Source organism: Ovis aries, chromosome 26, assembly GCF_016772045.2.
Source record: "Ovis aries strain OAR_USU_Benz2616 breed Rambouillet chromosome 26, ARS-UI_Ramb_v3.0, whole genome shotgun sequence".
In the NCBI taxonomy this organism is placed as follows: domain Eukaryota; kingdom Metazoa; phylum Chordata; class Mammalia; order Artiodactyla; family Bovidae; genus Ovis; species Ovis aries.
The window spans coordinates 18,361,742-18,383,934 of NC_056079.1; the positions used below are offsets into that span (position 1 = coordinate 18,361,742).

Consider the following 22,193-nt stretch of genomic DNA (forward strand, 5'->3'; position numbering starts at 1 on the left):
TCTAGGTCCTTGTTAAACCTTTCTTGCATCTTCTCAATCCTTGTCTCTAGGCTATTTATCTGTGATTCCATTTTGATTTCAAGATTTTGGATCATTTTCACTATCAATATTCGGAATTCCTTCTCAGGTAGATTCCCTACTTCTTCCTCTTTTGTTTGGTTTGGCGGGCAACTCTCCTGTTCCTTTACCTGCTGATTATTCCTCTGTCTCTTCATCTTGGTTATACTGCTGCATTTGGGGTGGCCTTTTTATATTCTGGTAATTTGTGGAGTTCTCTTTATTATGGAGCTTCCTCACTGTGGGTGGGGTTCTATCAGTGGCTTGTCAAGGTTTCCTGGTTAGGGAGGCTTGTGTTGGAGTTCTGGTGGGTGGAGCTGGGTTTCTTCTCTCTGGAGTGCAGTGGAGTGACCAGTAATGGGTTATGAGACATCAAATGTTTTGGAATAATTTTGAGCTGCCTGTATATTGAAGCTCAGGGGAGTGTTCCTGTGTTGCTGGAGAATTTGTGTGGTATGTCTTGTTTTGGAACTTGTTGGCCCTTGGGTGGAGCTTGGTTTCGGTGTAGGTATGAAGGCATTTGATGAGCTCCTATAGCTTAATGTTCCCTGAATTCAAGAGTTCTCTAATGTTTTCAGGCTTTGGATTTAAGCCTCCTGCTTCTGGCTTTCAGTTTTATTTTTACAGTAGCCTCTAGACTTCTCCATCAATACAGCACCGATGATAAAACTTCTAGGTTAAAGATGAAAAGTTTCTCCACATTGAGGGACACTCAGAGAGGTTCACTGAGTTACAAGGAGAAGAGAAGATGGAGGGGGTAGTTAGAGGTAACTGGAATGAGATGCGGTGAGATCAAAAGAGGAGAGGGCAAGCTAGCCAGTAGTCACTTCCTTATGTGCGCTCTATAGTCTGGACCACTCAGAGGTATTTACGGAGTTATACGGGGAAGAGGAGAGGGAGGAAGTTGACAGAGGTGGCCAGGAGGATAAGAGAGAGGAATGAGAAGGAGAGAGACAAATCCTGCCAGTAACCAGTTCCTTAGGTGTTCTCCACCGTCTGGAACACATAGAGATTCACAGAGTTGGATAGAGAAGAGATGGGGAGAAAAGAGACAGAGGCCACCTGGTGGAGAAAAAGGAGAGTCCAAAGGAGGAGAGAGTGGTCAAGCCAGTAATCTCGCTCTCAGGTAAACTTGGGTAGTGAAGTTTGGGTTTTTAAATGTACAAAATTGACAACAAAAACCTAAGAGCAAAGATTGAAAATCTAGAGTAGAGGTTGGATTTTCAGAAATACAATATTAAAGAAAAGAAGCAGAAGGAAAAAGGAAGAAAGGAAAAAAAAAAAGAGAGAGAGAGAGAAGAAAAAAAAACACACAAGAATTATTTAAAACAAACCAAAAAACCACCATCAACCATCCAAAGGCTATATATGGTGTTTGCCTTAAAAAAAAAAAGTCTTTTTTTTAAATAGTAATAGTAGGTTATAGAAATAAAAATTAGAGGAGAAATAGAAGACTTAACAATTTTAAAAAGTTAGAAAAAAAAGCAAAAAAAAAAAAAGGAATGATTTTAAAAATAGTAAAAATATCTGGCCCTTCTCTGATGTTGTGGGCCGCGTGGGATCACTTCCAAGGTGGTTCCCTCTGTTTAACTTCTTCTGTTTGCTGGTTTTTTAGGCTCACTAGTTCAGTTGCGCTGTGGGGAGGGGGGATGCTGCAAACAAATAGCACTGTTGTGTGCACACAGTGTCTCAGCCCCGCTTGACCTGTCCCTTCTCGCGGCGCACAAACCGCTCCGGCTCTACGATGTTCAGCCAGGAACCGTCTGGGGCCGGCCCTAGGCTGCGTGCACTTCCCCGGTCCAAGCCGCTCAGGTTCGGCGCTCAGGCAGCCCTCAGAGGCACAGATTTGGCTGGGACTGCGCTTTGTGCCCTTCCCAGGTCTGAGTAGCTCAGGAGTTTGGCGAGCGCGATCGTCGCGACTTGTCACCTTTTCTGCCGCTGCTGCTCAGCTTTCTGGGTGGACCGCTGGCGCCCCTTGGGAGGCAGATGGTGACTGTCCAGCACCCCCAGAAGTCTTAGCAAAGGAGCCTGCTTGCAGTTAGGTAAATAAAGTCTCTCCGGGTCTGCAATTGCCCCTTTCCAGTCCTTACGGCTCTGGCTGCCTGTCCCCAGCGGCAGCCAGCTTATTCCGTTCCGTCCTTCGTTCTGGGTCCTGGCGGTGTCTTACGTTCAAGATTTTCGTGCGGTAGCTATCCCACAGTCTGGTTTGCTAGCCCAGGTTAGATCGTTCTGGTTGCGCGAGGGGCGTTCCTGCCTGATTCTTACAAAGCTCTGCAGCCCGCGCCTCCCACACATCCCTGCCCTGCCCCCACTAGGTTGTGGCGGATGCAGGCGTCTGTGCTGCTTTTCCGTTGGGGGAGTTACTGTTGGGCTTGTAATCTGTTGGTTTCAATTATTTCTTTATTTTTTCCTTCCTGTTATGTTGCCCTCTGTGTATCCAAGGCTTGCCACAGACTCGGCAGGGAGAGTGTTTCCTGGTGTTTGGAAACCTCTCTTCTTAAAATTCCCTTCCCAGGATGAGCTTCCCTTCCTGGGACGGAGCTCCCTCCCCACCTCCTTTGTCTCCTTTTTCGTCTTTTATATTTTTTCCTACCTGTTTTTGAAGACAATGGTCTGCTTTTCTGGTTGCCTGATGTCCTCTGCCAGCCTACAGAAGTTGTTTTGTGGAGTTTGCTCAGGGTTGAAATGTTCTTTTGAGGAATTTGTGAGGGAGAAAGTGGTCTTCCTGTCCTATTCCTCCGCCATCTTTATCTCGATCCTCTCTTTACTCCTTTAAAAAGGTGGAAACTTAGAGAAAAGTAGACTCCAAGGTAAGGAATCAAGTCATGGTTTCTAACCTTAGTTCCCTAACTAACTGCACCACCTGGAAATTTAAGTTGTACATGCGCATGCTCAGTTGCTTCAGTCGTGTCTGACTCTTTATGACCCCATGGACTGTAGCCCACCAGGCTCCTCTGTCCATGGGATTTCCCAGGCAAGAATACTGGAGAAAGCTGCCATTTCCTAGTATAGGTCATCTTTAAAGCAAAGCAGCAGGAATTATGCATGTGTATCACTTCTTTCTATTGTTTGGGAAAATAATTTATTCCCCAGTTCCTACAGAAAGCTTCTTGTATGCCGCTGTGTTTTTCATTTTTAGTCCAAAACTGCTCTCCAGGAGACCTTCTATATGTCCATCACAGACTCTTTAGCCTCTCCCACCTGCCAACCTGTGGTTACCAATTTTTCTTTTTCCATGTTCCTTTTACTGCCTTTTTCATTCCTCACTGGTGTGCTCTTTCCATAATACAGAAAAACGGACAAAGACTTAAGCATTTAGCAGAGGTGTAAATAAAAATTTCTAATAGACAAATTTCCTCTTGACTCTCCCATGAAAATGCCCCTCCTGACTCTTCTCAAGCTGAATTCAGCTTGCATGCCTGTGAACCCAGAGTCAGAGAATCCTGCACCACAGCCCAAGTACCAGTTTTGAAGATTCTCATTATCCCCACCCATCAGCTCAGGCCTTGAAGCACATACCATCCACACCCATTACCTCTGCAGTACCATACTGCTCTTCATTGGCATTCTCAACCCTCCAGGAACATAGCTCTCAGTATTTCTCTTCACGGAGCCTCCCATCCTCGGTTTCATCAACTTCAGTACTGATAGTATCCTGACCATTCAATGAACTCCCTTAAAGCAGTTAAAGCTTAGCTTAACTAAGTTAAAGCTGCCTTAAAGCTCAGCTGATCTTTTGCTCCACCTTAAATTAACTACAGGCCAGCGAGGTTAAGCATTGTGCTTTCGCTACCTTCTTCCTAGACTGGAAATCCTTATCTCTAACATTGAATGACCCTTCAGGAGCACTACCACTCATTCTTTTAACAAGAACACTTCTCATTTTTAAACATTTTGAAATATACCTTCTCAATTCCAAGCCCTCTCTGTTTATTAGATTTCAGTAGCGTTTTGTTTCTTGTGTGTGCGTCCATGTGTGCTCAGTCACGTCCAGCTCTCTGCAACTCTACTGATGGTGTAGCCCGCCAGGCTTTTCTGTCTATGGAATTTTCCAGGCAAGAATACTGAGTAGGTTGCCATTTCCTCCTCCAGGGAACATTCCCTACCCAGGGATTGAATCCACATCTCTTTATATGTTTTAATCACTTTGACTGAATAGATGCATAGCCTACAATTCACAGATACCACTCCTTCAGATTTGAGATACAGGTGCAATATTAACATCCAGGAATATATCCCATCTTTTCCTATGTGATCCTAATAAAATGAAGTATAGAATTGTGGTTGGTTGTGTGAGAGGATCTCTAAAATTTTATTTTAGAGTCTGGAGAACAGAAAGCAAGCTTATTTCAGAGATATTCTGAGGAAAAAGCCCAATACCCGAGGTGTATCTCCCCAGGTCCTTGATCCAGTCTTGCTTCAAGAATTCACACTTCTTCCAATGCCCATCACCAACTGCAGACTTCCTACAAGAAGGTTGGAGACCACGAATACCACAGACAGAAAGAGTGAAAGAAGTCTGGTTGAGGGAACAGGAGAAAAGGACAGGCTTGTAGAACTCCAGTTAGAATTTGAAGTGTGCTCCCCACAAAGTTTCATTACTTACAGAAGTTGGGATCCTGAGCTCTGTAAATAATCAGTCACTTAATCATCATACATTTATTATACACCATCATTATGTCAGGCATTGCACCAGCTATTGCAGATACAATAATTACAACATAGACATGACCCCTGTCTTGAGAGGACTTATAGATTAAGGAAGGCAAACTTCAAACAAATAATAAATAACTGAATAATTATAGGTACAAACAACTGACAAGGAGAAGTACAGGATAGCTGAGAACTGAATAACAGGGACCAAACTTGGTTTATACAGTTGTAAGTCAGAGAAGGCTTCTCTAAAGAGGACATAAGTTAAGCTGAACTCTCAGGAGTTACATATGCAAGGACAAGCATGAGAAAGAACATCCCATGTATAGGAAGCCAGTGAGTAGGAACACTGAGGCAAAAAAAAAGTGGGGCATTGTGGAGGAACTGCTTTAAAGGGAATGATTGAGGGGGTGTGATAAGCAATAATGCCTTCCAGAGAGAAAATCAGAAGCAATCTGGTTTCTAAGCAGAGCCTTCTGAGCGACGGTTGAGAATTCTGGACTTGACTGTAGGAATAATGAGAAATCACTGAAAAGATACTCAGCAGGGAAGCGAGAGCATAGGTAAAGAAAAAAAGAAATCTGCAGACCAGGTTCTGGGGCACCCCACAGATAGAGGTCAGTTGAGAAACAGAAGCCAACAGAGGACACTGAATACACTTGTCCAGTGAGGAATATAAGAACCAAAAATGACTGGTATTCCAGAAACAAAGTGAAGTGCTCCAATGATGAAGACATGACAATGGAACTGGGCGTTTGAGGTGAAAAAAGAGAAGAGGTAAAAAAAACCATGAAAAACCAGGATATTGGAAAAATTGTTTCTGTGGACATTGCAATCAGTAAGAATATTGACAGGAATCATATTTGAAAGAGTGATAGTGAGCCAGATGTGGAAAATCTTCAAAGGGTGAGGAAAAGCAGGAGCCATCAGGGTCTACAGATGATCTTGAGTGATGGCCCCAGCTTCCAAGTCAAGTCAAACAATTGTGAGTATTTGGGGTGTCAGTAATAAGAGGCTGACCATATAAAAGTGTTGACAGTCAACTACTCATTAACCTACAAACACTGCAGGCAGATTCTTTATCAACTGAGCCACCAGGGAAGCCCATATAAAATTGCCAATTCTGCAATTTCATGATTAAATCCAATATAACTGAATATATATAATATACATGGTAGAATACATATGTGAATTGTGGTTGACCTCATAAGATGGTAGCTATTTACGTTAGTAGTATTTTCTTTTTCAGTTGTGAGCTACCTTTGATTAGAAATTCCTATTTTACTGCATGTGTATCTTTTTCTTTTAATTGGAGGATAATTCCTTTACAATGTTGTGTTGGTTTCTGCCATACAACAACGTGAATCAGCCATAAATATACATATATCCGCTTCCCCCTTGAGCCTCTCTCCCACCCCCAACCCCCATCCCATCCCTCTAGGTCATCACAGAGCACTGGGCTGAGCTCCCTGTGTTATACAGCAGCTTCCCTCTAGGTATCTATTTTACACATGGTAATGGATATATTTCGATGCTACTCTCTCAATTCATCCCACCCTCTCCTTCCCCCCACCTCTGTGCACAAGTCCATTCTCTACATCTATGCCTCTATTTCTGCCCTGCGTGCATGAATAGCTTTAATGACTCATACTGATCTGCTCTGTACTTTTAGTAGGTCATTTAGTACTTCTTATACATAGTTACTATAATTGCTACTGTCATTTCAGGGTGAGAATCATCCTTTTCACCTTTCCTGGTTGGGAAATGATTGAGAAATACACACAGGCATCAGGTGAGAATCAACATCAGCTTTGCTACTAATTAAGCTGGAAAAGAGAAAACTGCTGGGACCTGAGGCCAAGATGGGGCACCAACTCCTCCTCTGGAATGAATTTATGCACTCAGTCATTTGACAGATGCAAACTGCTTCCCAGGGGCACAATTTCTAACACGACAGGGAGTAAACCAAGGGCAGGGTAGGCTAGGTTGGGAGGTGGAAGATGCAAGTATGTACAAAAGCCTCCATTTTTTAATTACTTTCTCTTAGTGTCTCCCAGAGCCAGCCTTTCATGATGCTTTCTTCAGAGTCTTCACAGCCATTGTGTCAACACTATACTTTTAAAAATTTGTTGGATAGGTGCCAATTTTGGAAGACATAGTCAAAGGCAGCAACTACTTTCCCGTCTGCTCTTGTCAGCAGGGCTGACCACTATAGGCAGACAGATCTGAATGAGAGAGCTAGAGAAGCCAGGCCACACACATGCAGTGACCCATCCAGCTATCTACCAGTTAGATAAGTTACCCTTCCTCTGGGGAAACATGTTAAAGGGACGGGGGAGAAAGGTGAAAATTTTCTCTTCTAAAACATCTAACGGTTTTGTAAGGCCTAAAGCTTATACAATTTGGATGGTCCTCTTTAAGGAAACATATCCAAAATTACAAGTGTAAAATTAGGTAGAAAGTTTGGAAGATGCCTGAGCAAGTGGAGACCTTGAAACCTAAGTGTTATAGTTTTGTAAATATATAGCTTCATAAATTCTCCTCTGCTCTTGAGAAGGTAGACAAACCTATTTCTATGTGTATAGCAGTTAAGGTGCTATCAGGTACAACAACTCAACTTGCAAGCAAACCAACCTGAACTGGCTTAAATGATAAACAAGAGTTAGTGGCTCATAGTAACAAAGAGTCCAGTTGTTGGACAGGCTCTGTGGTTGGTTGATCTAGTTGCTTAACAATGCCATAATGACCCAGTTTCTTTCCATCTCTCCTCTGATGTCCACAGTATCTATTCATCCGTAAACGGCTCACTTCAAGTTTAGAGCATGAATGCCACTAACAGTGGAGACTAACAGCTTACTCTTTCCTGTTAGAAGAAAAAAGACAATTGCCTCAATCATAGAGCAAAAGCTCTGAGATTCAAACCATGGCCTATTGAATTCAGGAGTCCGAGTGACTCAGGCCAAAACCAAGCACGGGGGCAAGAGGACTACGATAACCTTAAAATATCAGGCCAACAAGGGACTACCTCGAGATGGGACTAAGGATGAGGCTATGGCTCATCCAAGCCACACGGCTGCTGCATAATGGAGGAGTGGAACTGAGGTTGGTGAAACAGCCACAATATTCAACCAGAGGGTTGAGCATGGAATAAGCAAAATCTATTGTTGTTTTATAAGACAGTCACTTTGTTTAACTTTTCCCTTCCATCTTCATTTTTTCTCTCCCATAAGACTGAATTCCTCTCCCATAAGACAGGGCAGGAATTATTTTTTTGCTAGTCACCCAGCATGTAGAGTAAGTGCTTAGTGTTTATTGAGAGATTAATGAATTTACCACAAACTTGAGAAACAACTGGTTGGAAGCATTGAATAGGAAATTAGAAAGGTTTACTTTGGCCACCTGATGTGAAGAACTGACTCATTTGAAAAATCCCTGATGCTGGGAAAGATTGAAGACAGGAGGAGAAGGGGACAACAGGGGATGAGATGGTTGGATGGCATCACTGACTCAACGGACATGAGTTTGAGTGAACTCGGGAGTTGGTGATGGACAGGGAGGCCTGGCGTGCTGCAGTCCGTGGGGTGGCAAAGAGTCAGACATAACTGAGCGACTGAACTGAATTGAACTGATGTAAAATGGAACTATGCAGGAATACGAAGTCAGAACAACAACAAAAGATGTATTTAAGGATTAGTGATTTGAACTGAATTGACAATTTTCAGGTCAGAAGGACTTTCCCGGTGTAAGAATCCACCTTCTAGTGCAGGGGATGCAGGTTGGATCCCTGGTCTGGGAGCAAAGATCCTGCATGCCTCGGGGCAACTACACCCACGAGCCACAAATACTGAGCCAGTGGGGTCTGGAGCATGCAAGTTGCAACTAGAGGATCCCACGTGCCACATCTAAGATGCAACACAGCCAAATATATAACTAAAAATTATAAAAATAATTCTCAGGTCAGAACCATATGCCTTATCAAAGAAAGCAGAAAGAGACAGAAGGACTTTTTTGTAAAGTGACTCTTCAGATTCTCACATGCCTGTGGTGTCAGGGGCTCAACAAGACACCAAAAACGTTTCACAGAGAAACAGAAAGGTAAGTGCAAAGTGAGAGATAATTAAGATAACTATTTGATTTTGACATTATATGTGGGGACAATTAAATGGGAGCACTTATAGTTTTGTAATAGAATAAAATATCATTATACCTTTGAGTCAAAGGTAATAATTTGACATGTTTTCTATATAAAAGCAAAACATATAAAGCATGTAATCTTATTTAGTGTGATAAAGAAAACTGCTGGAGGGAAGGAATCATGTAACAGTTTTGCACAACTTCTCATTTCCATCTGTTTCATCTTTCTTTAGATTTCTTCCTGAAAATATGAACAAAAATCAAAGCTTTGAAACTCAGATTACATTTTAGATATACTGTCTTTTTAAAAATTAATTAAGCAACTCATTGGTAAATACTTCTGGAAAATGTTTTTGCTTTTTTTTTAATGGAACATTATTTCCATATTTCTTGCTTTTTTAGTGCAAACCTTTGAATATTCAGCTTTATTAAATCAAGTCATACCTGTTCTGGATAATATGTGTGATAGATTTCATTCAGGATTGGGTGGTTAAGCTGCAATGATTTTAAATCAAGTCTCCACCTCAGGAACCCAGGAATGTTAGGTAGGAGATTAGAAAAAGTCCGCAGCTTGCCAAGAACTTCAGCTATTCTGATAAACAATTCGATTACTGATGCTGACTCTTCATACTAAACAGGTTATCCAAGTCTTATTCTTGATGCTTGCTGTGTAGATAGTATTTGAACCACCCTTTCCAACATAATCATTGGTACACTTAAATACCATTTCTATGAATATGTCAGTGTGCCATAAAGCACAGTGAAGTTTCATATGGCTGCACAATTTGCCTTCGTCTTCCTTCTGTATCTAGTACTGAAAAATCGAGTAGGCTAAGAAAAAAGATGTAGGTATAATTTTAAAAATGCATAAAATGGCATAATTTTAGGGAACTTGATTTAAATTTTGTCTGAAAACAGAAGTAAAGGTATATAATAGAGTATTGAGAGTTTAACACAAAGTTATATGAAAATCGTGTCTAAGAATATTATGCCAATTTATGCCAATTGACATAAATTTTCTGCATAAAGATTCTGATTTTGCCAGACCGTCTAATGAGCAGTTAACATCCTCTTGAAAGGAAAAAAGAAATGTGCTTGGTGATGTGTTTTTTAAGGATTTATTTATTTGGCTGTGCTGGGTCTTAGTCGCATCATGTGAGATCTTTCATTGTCACACAGTCTTAGTTGCTTCATGGCATGTGGGATCTTAGTTCCCCACATTACAGGGCAGATTCTTAACTACTGGACCTCCAGGGAAGTCCCTGGTAACATGTTTAAAGTGCTCTCGGTAGTATTTAAGACAAATGATCTTGAAGGATGTGGAGAAAAGGAAACCCTCGTACACTGTTCATGGGGATGTAAATTGTTGAAGCCACTGTGGCAAACAATATGGCAGTTTCTCCAAAAACTAAAACTAGAGTAGTTCTATTTTTAGGTCATTACTATATGACCTAGTTTTAAAGAGCCTCTTGATGAAAGTGAAAGACAAGAGGGAAAAAGTTGGTTTAATAGTCAACATTCCGAAAACTAAGATCATGGTATCTGGTTCCATCACTTCATGGCAGATAGATGGAGAAACAGTGACAGACTTTATTTTCTCAGGCTCCAAAATCACTGCAAATGGTGACTGTAGCCATGAAATTAAAAGACGCTTGCTCCTTGGAAAAAAAGCTGCAACCAACCTAGACAGCATATTAAAAAGCAGACATTATTTTGCCAACAAAGGTCCGTCTAATCAAAGCTATGGTTTTTCCAATGGTCATGGATGGATGTGAGAGCTGGACTATAAAGAAAGCTGTGTGGCTAAGAATCAATGCTTTTGAACTGTGGTGTTGGAGAAGACTCTTGAGAGTCCCTTGAACTGCAAGGAGATCCAACCAGTCCATCCTAAAGGAAATTAGTCCTCAATATTCATTGGAAGGACTGATGTTGAAGCTGAAACTCCAATACTTTGGCCACCTGATGGGAAGAACTGACTCATTTGAAAAGACCCTGATGCTGGGAAAGACTGAAGGCAGGAGAAGGGGATGACAGAGGATGAAATGGTTGGGTGGCATCACCAACTCAATGGACATGAGTCTGAGTAAACTCCAGGAATTGGCGATGGACAGGGAGGCCTGGCATGCTACAGTCCATGGGATCGCAAAGATTCAGACACAAATGAGTGACTGAACTGAACTGATATGACCTAGAAATTCCACTTCTGGCTATATATCCAAAAAACAGAAATGGAAAAGATACATGCACTCCTATCTTTATAACATCATCATTTACCAAGGTATGGAAGAAACCTAAGTGTCTATCAGGATGAATAGATAAAGAAGTGAAGTGAAGTCACTCAGTCATGTCCGACTCTTGGCGATCCCATGGACTGACACCTACCAGGCTCCTCTGTCCATGGGATTTTCCAGGCAATAGTACTGGAGTGGATTGCCATTTCCTTCTATCAGGATGAATAGATAAAGAAGTAGTGGTATATAAATATATATAATGGACTACTACTCAGCCATATAAAAGAAGGAAATTTTGCCATTTGTAGTAAAATGGATGGACTTGGAAAGCATGATTCTTAGTGAAATAATATAGAGAAATACAAAATACTATACACTATCACTCATATTGTGGAATCTGAAAAATAAAACAAACTAGTTAACAAACAAAAAAGAAGTAGACTCAAAGATATTGAAAACAAACTAGTGCTTACCAGTTGGGGAGAGGTGAAAGGGGAGGGGCAATAATGCAATTATATGAAACAATGTATGTGTAATTTTTGAAAATTATAAAGCACCACAGAATTTAAAGAATCTTTTATTTGATAAAAAAATTTTAAAAAAGATGAATGATCAAGGCCAGTGCAATCTGTGCTCGGGGTGAGCATGTTCAGGGTGGCATTTCCTGTTCTTGTCCCTGTGCCACTGCAGCCGTGGTCTTGCCTGCCACAGCCCAACCATGGCTTCAATTAGGAAGAGCTACAGAAAAATCTAGAAGAGCTGAAAGTGCTGCTGGAAAAGGCCACCAGAAAAAGAGTATCTGATCCCCTCACAGCTGAAAAACCCAAGATTGAGACAGAACTAAAAAACAAGATGCAGCAGAAATCACAGAAGTAAGCAAAACTTTTAGAAAACGAAAAGCTAGCTGCTGTGGTTGCTCTTATTAAAACAACATATACAGTGAAATTCAGTAATTACGGATGGAATCAGTCAGACAAGTGTATGAAAATCTACATTAACTTCACTGGAGTTCATTAAGTGCCCACTGAGAACGTGCAGGTACATTTCACAGAGAGGTCATTTGATCTTTCAGTAAAGAATTTAAATGGGAAGAGTTACTCCATAATTATAAACAATCTCTTGAAACCCATCTCTGTGGAAGGCAGTTCAAAAAAGGTCAAGACAGATACAGTTCATATCTACATAAAGAAAGCAGAAAACACACAGTGGAACTACCTGACTCAGGTTGAAAAAAACGCAAAGAGAAAGATTAGACTCCCTATGACATTGAAACAGATCCTAGTGAGGAATGAATGAACATTCTAAAGAAAATTTACAAAGGTGGAGATGATATGAAGCGAACCATTAATAAAGCCTCAGTGGAATCAAGAGAGAAGTAAGCCAAAGGAGATACAGAATTTTGAAACCTGAAAGTCTTTTTGCAAACTGTGATGTGGAAATAAAATGTTTCCAATAAGGAAATGCAGTGAGCAGTGAGCGGCACAAATAAACGTGACATGTAACTACTTACATAGCCTTCTTCTAAGTAAAGGCAATGAATTCTCTATTTCCTACTGGGGGATTTATTTAAATAGAGGTTTAGTCAATAAGTTGTGTCTGACTCTTGCCACCCCATGGACTATAGGCTGCCAGGCTCCTCTGTCCATGGGATTCTCCAGGTGAGAATACAACTGTTGGTTGCCATTTCCTTCTCCAGAGGATCTTCCTGACCCAGGAATTGAACCCAGGTCTCCTGCAATACAGGCAGATTCTTTACCAACTGAGCTATAAGATAAGCCCCTGATTTAAATAAAATACGATTGTTAAGCACTTCCTCCAAAGATGGTTTCCTTAGTAACTGGGTCATTTTATTCAAGAAAAGAGTAATGTATTCTAATGTGAAATGTAAAAAGTCTTGCCTACTGAAAATGCCACATTATGTGTATTATTATTCGGCTAGAAGGTAGAAAACAAAAGTTACTACTGCTTGCCTTTGAGTTCCTGACATCAGCTCCCACCAAGAATAAGTAAAAATAAAACCTGAATTTTTGCGTAAAATGCAAAAAAAGATGATTTCAAATCAAATAGCCACTTATATAAAGATGGGAATCCTCTACTTTTTTTCTCTTTTTTTATAGACTTATTCTAAGGTCCAAGATAAATCAACCTATTTACACATTTGCACAGAGTGAAGCCCAGGTCTTCATAATAGCTCCTTATGACCTATATAATCTGCCCTACCCCACAGACCTCTCAGACTTCCCCCACTTTTTTAACCCCTCTTCCTTCTGCTCCACCCACACTGACTTCCTTGCTATAGCCAAACATACCAGGCACATTCTGTTAACCCTTTGCTCCGGCTGCTCCCTCTGCCTGAAATACTCTTCCCTCAGTTCAGTCACTCAGTCGTGTCCGACTCTTTGCGACCTCATGAATCACAGCACGCCAGGCCTCCCTGTCCATCCCCATCTCCTGGAGTTCACTCAGACTCATGTCCATCGAGTCCGTGATGCCATCCAGCCATCCCATCCTCGGTCGTCCCCTTCTCCTACTGGCCCAATCCCTCCCAGCATCAGAGTCTTTTCCAATGAGTCAACTCTTCGCATGAGGTGGCCAAAGTACTGGAGTTTCAGCTTCAGCATCATTCCCTCCAAAGAAATTCCAGGGTTGATCTCCTTCAGAATGGACTGGTTGGATCTCCTTGCAGTCCAAGGGACTCTCAAGAGTCTTCTCCAACACCACAGTTCAAAAGTATCAATTCTTCGGCGCTCAACCTTCTTCACAGTCCAACTCTCACATCCATACACGACCACTGGAAAAACCATATCCTTGACTAGACGGACCTTTGTTGGCAAAGTAATGTCTCTGCTTTTGAATATGCTATCTAGGTTGGTCATAACTTTTCTTCCAAGGAGTAAGCGTCTTTTAATTTCATGGCTGCAGTCACCATCTGCGGTGATTTTGGAGCCCAAAAAAATAAAGTCTGACACTATTTCCACTGTTTCCCTGTCTATTTCCCATGAAGTGATGGGACCGGATGCCATGATCTTCATTTTCTGAATGTTGAGCTTTAAGCCAACTTTTTCACCCTCCTCTTTCCCTTTCATCAAGAGGCTTTTAGCTCCTCTTCACTTTCTGCCCTAAGGGTGGTGTCATCTGCATATCTGAGATTATTGATATTTCTCCCGGCAATCTTGATTCCAGCTTGTGTTTCTTCCAGTCCAGCATTTCTCATGATGTACTCTGCATAGAAGTTAAATAAGCAGGGTGACAATATACAGCCTTGATGCACACCTTTTCCTATTTGGAACCAGTCTGTTGTTCCATGTCCAGTTCTAACTGTTGCTTCCCAACCTGCATACAGATTTCTCAAGAGGCAGGTCAGGTGGTCTGGTATTCCCATCTCTTTCAGAATTTTCCACAGTTTATTGTGATCCACACAGTCAAAGGCTTTGGCATAGTCAATAAAGCAGAAATAGATGTTTTCTGGAACTCTCTTGCTTTTTTCATGATCCAGCGGATGTTGGCAATTTGATCTCTGGTTCCTCTGCCTTTTCTAAAACCAGCTTGAACATCAGGGAGTTCACGGTTCACGTATTGCTGAAGCCTGGCTTGGAGAATTTTGAGCATTACTTTACTAGCATGTGAGATGAGTGCAATTGTGCGGTAGTTTGAGCATTCTTTAGCATTGCCTTTCTCTGGGATTGGAATGAAAACTGACCTTTTCCAGTCCTTTGGCCACTGCTGACTTTTCCCAATTTGTTGGCATACTGAATGCAGCACTTTCACAGCATCATCTTTCAGGATTTGAAATAGCTCAACTGGAATTCCATCACCTCCACTACCTTTGTTCATAGTGATGCTTTCTAAGGCCCACTTGACTTCACATTCCAGGATGTCTGGCTCTAGATGAGTGATCACATCATCATGATTATCTGGGTCGTGAAGATCTTTTTTGTACAGTTCTTCTGTGTATTCTTGCCACCTCTTCTTAATATCTTCTGCTTCTGTTAGGTCCGTACCATTTCTGTCCTTTATCGAGCCCATCTTTGCATGAAATGTTCCCTTTGTATCTCAAAACTAACTCCTCACCTCCTTCAAATCTCTGCTCAAATATCATTTTCTCAATAATGCTTTTCTTGTCCCTGTATGCTAACTCACTTCAGTCCTGTCAGACTCTGTGCAACCCTATGGACTGTAGACCACCAGGCTCCTATGTCCAGGGAATTTTCCAGGCCTGAATACTGTAGTCAGTTGCAATTTCCTACTCTAAGAGAGCTTCCTAACCCAGGGATCAAACCTGTGTCCTTAAGGTCTCCTGCATTGGCAGGTGGATTCTTTACCACTAGCACCACCTGGGAAGCCCCTGTCCTGTCCATTCTACTTAAATTGTGACTCTTCCTACTCTCAACCCACTCCATCCCCACCACTCTGCTTTTTCTCTGTAACGTTTATTACCCTCTAACATCCTATGTAGGGACTTCCCAGGTGACTCAGTGGTAAAAAAAAAACCCACCTGCCAATGCAGGAGAGGTGGGTTCAATCCCTGGGTCAGGTAGATCCCCTGGAGAAGGAAATGGCAACCCACTCCAATATTCTTGCCTGGAGAATTCATGGACAGAGGAGCCAGATGGGCTATAATCCATAGGGTCACAAAGAGTCAGACATGATTTGGCAACTGAACAAAAACAACATCCTATGTACATTTCCTTGGGTTTGATGTTTATTGTCCATTTCTCATCTAGAATGTAAGCCTTATGAGGGAGGAGCCTTATGTCTTTTTTGTTCTCAGCTTATCCCGTCTCTGGAGAAATGATTGGCACATTGCAGGTGGATAGTAAATATTGTTTGAATTAATGAACATTTCTATGATCTTCTTTCCTAGAATGCTGACATTCACTCTTGCCATCTCCTGTTTGACCACTTCCAATTTGCCTTGATTCATGGACCTAACATTCCACGTTCCTATGCAATATTGCTCTTTACAGCATCAGACCTTGCTTCTATCACTGTTAGAACTAGACATGGAACAACAGACTGGTTCCAAATAGGAAAAGAAGTATGTCAAGGATGTATACTGTCACCCTGCTTATTTAACTTATATGCAGAGTACATCATGAGAAACGCTGGGCTGGAAGAAATACAAGCTGGAATCAAGATTGCCGGGAGAAATATCAATAATCTCAGATATGCAGATGACACCACCCTTAGGGCAGAAAGGGAAGAGGAACTAAAAAGCCTCTTGAAGAAAGTGAAAGAGAGTGAAAAAGTTGGCTTAAAGCTCAACATTCAGAAAACGAAGATCATGGCATCTGGTCCCATCACTTCATGGGAAATACATGGGCAAACAGCGAGAACACTGTCAGACTTTATTTTTTTGGGGCTCCAAAATCACTGCAGATGGTGACTGCAGCCATGAAATTAAAAGACGCTTACTCCTTGGAAGAAAAGTTATGACCAACCTAGATAGCATATTCAAAAGCAGAGACATTACTTTGCCAACAAAGGACCGTCTAGTCAAGGCTATGGTTTTCCAGTAGTCATGTATGGATGTGAAGGCTGGACTGTGAAAAAAGCTGAGTGCCGAAGAATTGATGCATTTGAACTGTGGTGTTGGAGAAGACTCTTGAGAGTCCCTTGGACTGCAAGGAGATCCAACCAGTCCATTCTAAAGGAGATCAGTCCTGGGTGTTCTTTGGAAAGAATGATGCTAAAGCTGAAACTCCAATACTTTGGCCACCTGTTGCGAAGAGTTGACTCATTGGAAAAGACTTTGATGCTGGGAGGGATAGGGGGCAGGAGGAGAAGGGGACAACAGAGGATGAGATGGCTGGATGGTATCAGGGACTCCATGGACCTGAGTCTGAGTGAACTCCGGAAGTTGGTGATGGACAGGGAGGCCTGGCGACCTGCGATTCATGGGGTCGCAAAGAGTCGGACATGACTGAGCGACTGAACTGAACTGAACTGAACTGATAATCTTCTTGCTCACTGTTGAATCAGGAACTACTTTAATCATGTGATATGTTTCAAAAGTCAAACTTCCCTCATCAGAGAGAGGGATCCTGTCATCTACCACCAAAAAAAAAAAAAAAGAAAAAAGAAAAGGAAAAACTGGAATAAATGTTCCCACATATCAAATTCTCAGTTCTCAATCTCCAACAAAACCATTGATTTTTCTAACAAAGTAATACAAATGAGTAAAACTGCAATTTCAAACTTACGTAAGAAAAAATATATATATGAAGATTTTAGTGACAGTATTCTGATTTTGCTGAAGCATTAAAAAAAATGCCAGTTGGAAGTCAAAAAGGTTCAGTCAGAAAGTGGAACCAAGAGCTCAGGATTTCCTATTGAACTTATATGGCCAAGATGGTAAAGAATCTGCCCGCAATGGGGGAGACCTGGGTTCCCTTCCTGGGTCGAGAAGATCCCCTGGAGGGCATGACAACCCACTCCAGTATTCTTGCCTGGAAAATCCCACGGACAGAGGAGCCTCGCAGACTACAGTCCACCGGGTCGCAAAGAGTTGGACACGGCTGAGCGACTAACACTTAACACTTTATCCGACTAGGACAACAGTGTCCAAACACCGCACGCATGCCAAGCGAATACATCTGTAAAGCTGTTTTCCAGGTGCAGGCTAGAACAGACTGCCCGCTACCATCCTCCCAGGTCCACCTGGGCTGTGCCAACCTGCGTCCTCTCACTGCAGCAGGTGAAGGTACACAGGTGCTTCACTCCACGGAAGGAAGGTCTTCGGTCCTACCTGGGCATTCCCCCTGCTGTCTCAGTGCGAGTAAACTGAAGCCTAAATTCTGTGGTTTGTCAGCTCGGAGGCGAAAGCCTAAGTGGGTAAATTCACAGCCTGGAGCATCCGTGAGAGTTAACTATGCCCCGCTCCTGGCCCCTGACAGCCGTCGGGTGACCCCACGGTCAGGACCAATAACCTCACTCACTCTGGGCCCTGCTCTCCTCAGAAGGCAAAGACCGGTCGCTGTCGCCGGCTACGCCGCGTTTTGAGACTCTCGTGACTCGTGCCCATCTCATGGACATTTGGTACCGAGCGGCCCGAGTGCAGACCTCGCCCTGGGCCATACGGGAAAAGTGCGCGGCTGCACCGGCGGGAAGAGAGGAGGTGGTCCCCACCCGCAGGCTCTGAGGAGGGCGCGGCCCTCTGTGAGGGACAGCGAGCGGAGGAAAGTTCCACAGCCGCACCCGCCCGGGCGGGGCTTAGGGCTGGAGCTTGGGCTGGGCGCAACCACTGCCCGCGGGGCGGGGGGTGCGACGAACACCACGGTCCTAACTCGAGCGCTCACCCTCCATCCTGGGGGTTTGTTCTTCATCTCGGAAGACTCCCTAGTCCCGCCGCGTCACTGAAAAGCCAGGTCCTCTCCTTGCTGCCCTCACCCCGGTGCCCATCTCCCCCCGCCCACACCTCTAGTGGCGCGGTCCGGCTGTCAGGTCACGTGGCAGCGGGGGCGTGGCCTGCTCGGCGCTCAGGTGGTGCCTCGAGGGGCCTCCTCAGGAGTCCTTTGCAGCGCGATGGTGGCTGGAAGGATGCTAGGCTGGAGTCGTCTAACCTTCATCTTGCTGAGCGGGATCGTCACCTGCTTGGTGGCGCAGCAGGTGCCGCCGGTGGGTGAGCTGGAGCCGAGGAGACGGAGAGGGGCGCGCCGGAGCGTCGGGGGAGGGGGGACGCACAGGTGCGGGGCAGGCGGGGCTTGATCGACCCCTGGCAGCATCTTTACAGGCATCCGTGTTTCTCTGAGCAGAGGCGTGGGTGCAGGTAAGGCTGGCGAGCCTCACCCCTGGTCGGTTCGGTACAGCTGGAACAAAGAAACTTTAAGGGGAAATCGTCATCTCTACAGACTGGCGGTTGTGTTTGCACATCCTCGCATTTGACTGAGTGCACTTTTTCCACGCGCCTACAGAACTACTGGAGGAAGAGTTCCAGCTGATCTGTGTACATAATTAAGTTACGAGCTGCTTGAGGACTTCGGCTTTCTCTGCCTTGTGACGAGGTGCTGCAGGAGAGGTAGTAACTGAGGATCTGAAGGGCCCTCGGAAAGGACGAGGCATCCCCGGTTAGGGCGATGGGAGTAGTCCAGGCCAACCCGAGTCAAGTGACCACCAGACTTGTGGCTCTTTCCCCTTCAGGGAAGTAGCAGGAACACAGACTTGATAATTGCAAGAGCAAATGTGGGACCAGTTTCATTCTTAGCAAGGGAGGAAGTAGTCGCCGAGTGAGTCAGTGACTAGCCAGAGGTCACTCTGTTGTTTTCGGGTGCGTGACAGCTCAAGCCTCTGGACACCCAGTCTGGTGCTTTTGCATAGTTCTATTCTCAAAACACCGTAAGACTGCATTTTTCTTTGCGACAGATCAGATAAATAGGAACTTGGGTGCATGTGACTTAAGACTGACTAGAAAAGGCTGCTCTTGACGGCTCAAGTAGGATATTGATATTGCAAGCAAGGTGTGCATTCGCCTCCTTTATTCTTTTATTTCTCTACGGAGAAGTGCTTTAAGAATAAAATCATAGTGACGTAGTATTCAGCCATTCAAAAGTGACACAAGGTAAAGCAAGTAAAAGCAGAAAACAAAAAGGTAGGCACAGTGATTTAAGTAAGAAAAATACACAGTGGGCATGGGTTAGAAGGATATAAGGAAAAATAAAATTAGTCTGCTTTAATGTAGGTAGGGGATTAATTTGCTGTAAAATGGTGGGGATTATGAGAATTTTTAAAGAATTTTATACTTTGATACTGTCAATGCTTTCAGCCAAAGACCCCAGGAAACACGCCTATAGTTGAAAAACCTTGGTTTTATTATTCCACGGTGAATGAAAATGCTCACCATGGGCAACTCTGGGGTCTCTCAGAAAAAGGGCGTTAGGAGAAACCTGTTTTATAATTTGGATTTAGTGTGTTTCAGGGTCAGGTCTAAGGAATCAGGGATTTGCTCTAGATCAGATGCTTTTAGAAAGTGAGGCAACACTATGATTGAGTGAAGGACGTCATTTGTTTAGCAATAAAAGAGGGTCTTTCGTGTTCTGTGAGTTGCAAGGTACCCTTGTCTTTTTTGTCTGAGCTTAGACAGAGTCACGGAGTGGGCTTGCTTTGTATGATTTTATCATGCCTCAGATTAACCTTCGTTGAGGTAGGTATTGTGAGGTCGATTATGTCTAACAGGAGAACAAAAATGGCCTGGCTTTTGAGTGTCAGATCAGCAAGTGCTAATACTGAGAGGTCTAGGTGTGAACCTCAGAACAGTTTCAAATGTCAGAGAATGCTTTTTATTTTCTTTCTCAGTACTTAAGCAAAATTACTTTAAAAGGTATTTTTAGAACAAGAAAATAAGTAGCCCCTCCATGAATCTGGGCTTCCCAGGTGGCTCACTAGTGAAGAATTCACCTGCCAATGCAGGAAATGTGGGTTTGATCCCTGGGTCGGGAAGATCCCCTGGAGAAGGAAATGGCAACCCACTCCAGTATTCTTGCCTAGAAAATCCATGGACAGAGGAGCCTGGCGGGCTACAGTCGGTGGAGTGTTACGAAGAGTCAGACATGTTTGAGCATGCACACATGCTCCATGAACTTAGTAATTTTTTATCTCAAACCACTACCACCAAACAGGGGTTCTCAAAGTCCAATCCAGCCTCTGGTGTCAGTTTGGAAAACTGCTTTCACAAATCTTTAATGAAATGAGAAAAAATAGGCCATAAAATTATTAACTTAGAATGTTAGCTTTTATTCTGATTGCAGGTGTTCAGTTTTTGTTGTTAAAATGTTCTTTCTTTTATGTGTGTGAATTTTTTAGGTTTGTTTTAATATTTTCACTTTCGAGAAAAAATTGGGACTCCTCTGTGCTGGGCCCCTCTCAGTTTCTTAACTGATCTGGAAAATCTGGGAGCCACTGGCTGAGAGGATTTGGGGAACTTCGCAAAAGTTCAGTGCCTCATCTTTTGACAGGAATAAGCAGGTTTTCATTTTGAATCACTCTATGATAAACTGTTGCCACAGAGTTACAAAACATATCTCAGAACTGCTTTTGATAAATATGATAGTGGGAGCTAGAAGCCAAAACAGAAATCATTGGATTTGGAACATCTGTGGATTTTGTTCTGTTTTTTGAGGCTTTTCAGAGTATGGTGTATTTTAAGGTCTTCTTGAGTTATTCTTTGATTCTATTAAGAGATAACAGTAGAGGAAAACATAAGCAAAACACTGTATGACATAAATCACAGCGAGATCGTCTATGACCCACCTCCTAGAATAATGGAAATAAAAACAAAAATAAAGAAGTGGGACCTAATTAAACTTAAAAGCTTTTGCACAGCAAAGGAAACTATAAACAAGGTGAAAAGACAACCCTCAGAATGGAGAAAATAGTAGCAAATGAAACAACTGAGGATTAACTTCCATAATATACAAGCAGCTTATGCATCTCAATAACAGAAAAACAAACAACCCAATCCAAAGGTGGGCAAAAGGTGGAGACATGTCTCCAAAGAAGACATACAGATGTCTAATAAACACATGAAAAGATGCTCAGTATCACTAATTAATTGTGGTCCAACTCTCACATCCATACATGACTACTAGAAAAACCATTATTAGAGAAATGCAAATCAAAATCCACTCATTATTAGAGAAATACAAATCAAAACTACAGTGAAATATCACTTCACAACAGTCAGAATTGCCATCATAAAAAGTTCTGCAAATGATTAATGCTGGAGAGGATGTGGAGAAGAGGGAACTATCTTACACTATTGGTGGGAATGGAAATTGATACAGCCACCATGGAAGACAGTATGGAGATTCCTTTAAAAACTAGAAATAAAACTACCATATGATGCAACAATCCCAGTACCAGGCTTATTGCCTGAGAAAACCATAATAGAAAAAGACGCATGTACCCCAGTGTTCATTGCAGCACTATTTACAATAGCTAGGACATGGAAGCAACCTAGATGCCCATTGACAGATGAATGGATAAAGAAGCTGCAGCGCATATATACAATGAAATACTACTCAGCCATAAAAAGAAACAGACTTCAGTTAGTGCTAATGAGGTGGGTTAACCTAGAACCTACTATACAGAGTGAAGGAAGTCAGAGAAAAACATATATCATAT

The 22,193-nt window shown here is 42.7% G+C and overlaps 1 protein-coding gene and 1 pseudogene across 2 annotated transcripts in view; both read left to right on the forward strand.

The window, feature by feature from the left end:
- Positions 1-9,165: 9,165 nt before the first annotated feature.
- LOC101110566 (calcyclin-binding protein-like) lies at positions 9,166-12,478 on the forward strand (annotated as a pseudogene).
- Positions 12,479-18,548: 6,070 nt separating this feature from the next.
- Positions 18,549-22,193, forward strand: part of ASAH1 (N-acylsphingosine amidohydrolase 1) — a 28,597-nt gene continuing 24,952 nt past the window's right edge. Inside the window, exon 1 of one of the 2 annotated variants that reach the window (XM_027962739.2) lies at positions 18,549-18,692. In XM_027962739.2, coding sequence (XP_027818540.2) covers positions 18,600-18,692 — 93 coding nt within the window. In that variant the 5' untranslated portion in view covers positions 18,549-18,599. Of the gene's footprint in view, positions 18,693-18,993; positions 19,093-22,193 lie in introns of those variants that run through there. The other variant, XM_060407014.1, reaches the window with a different exon arrangement.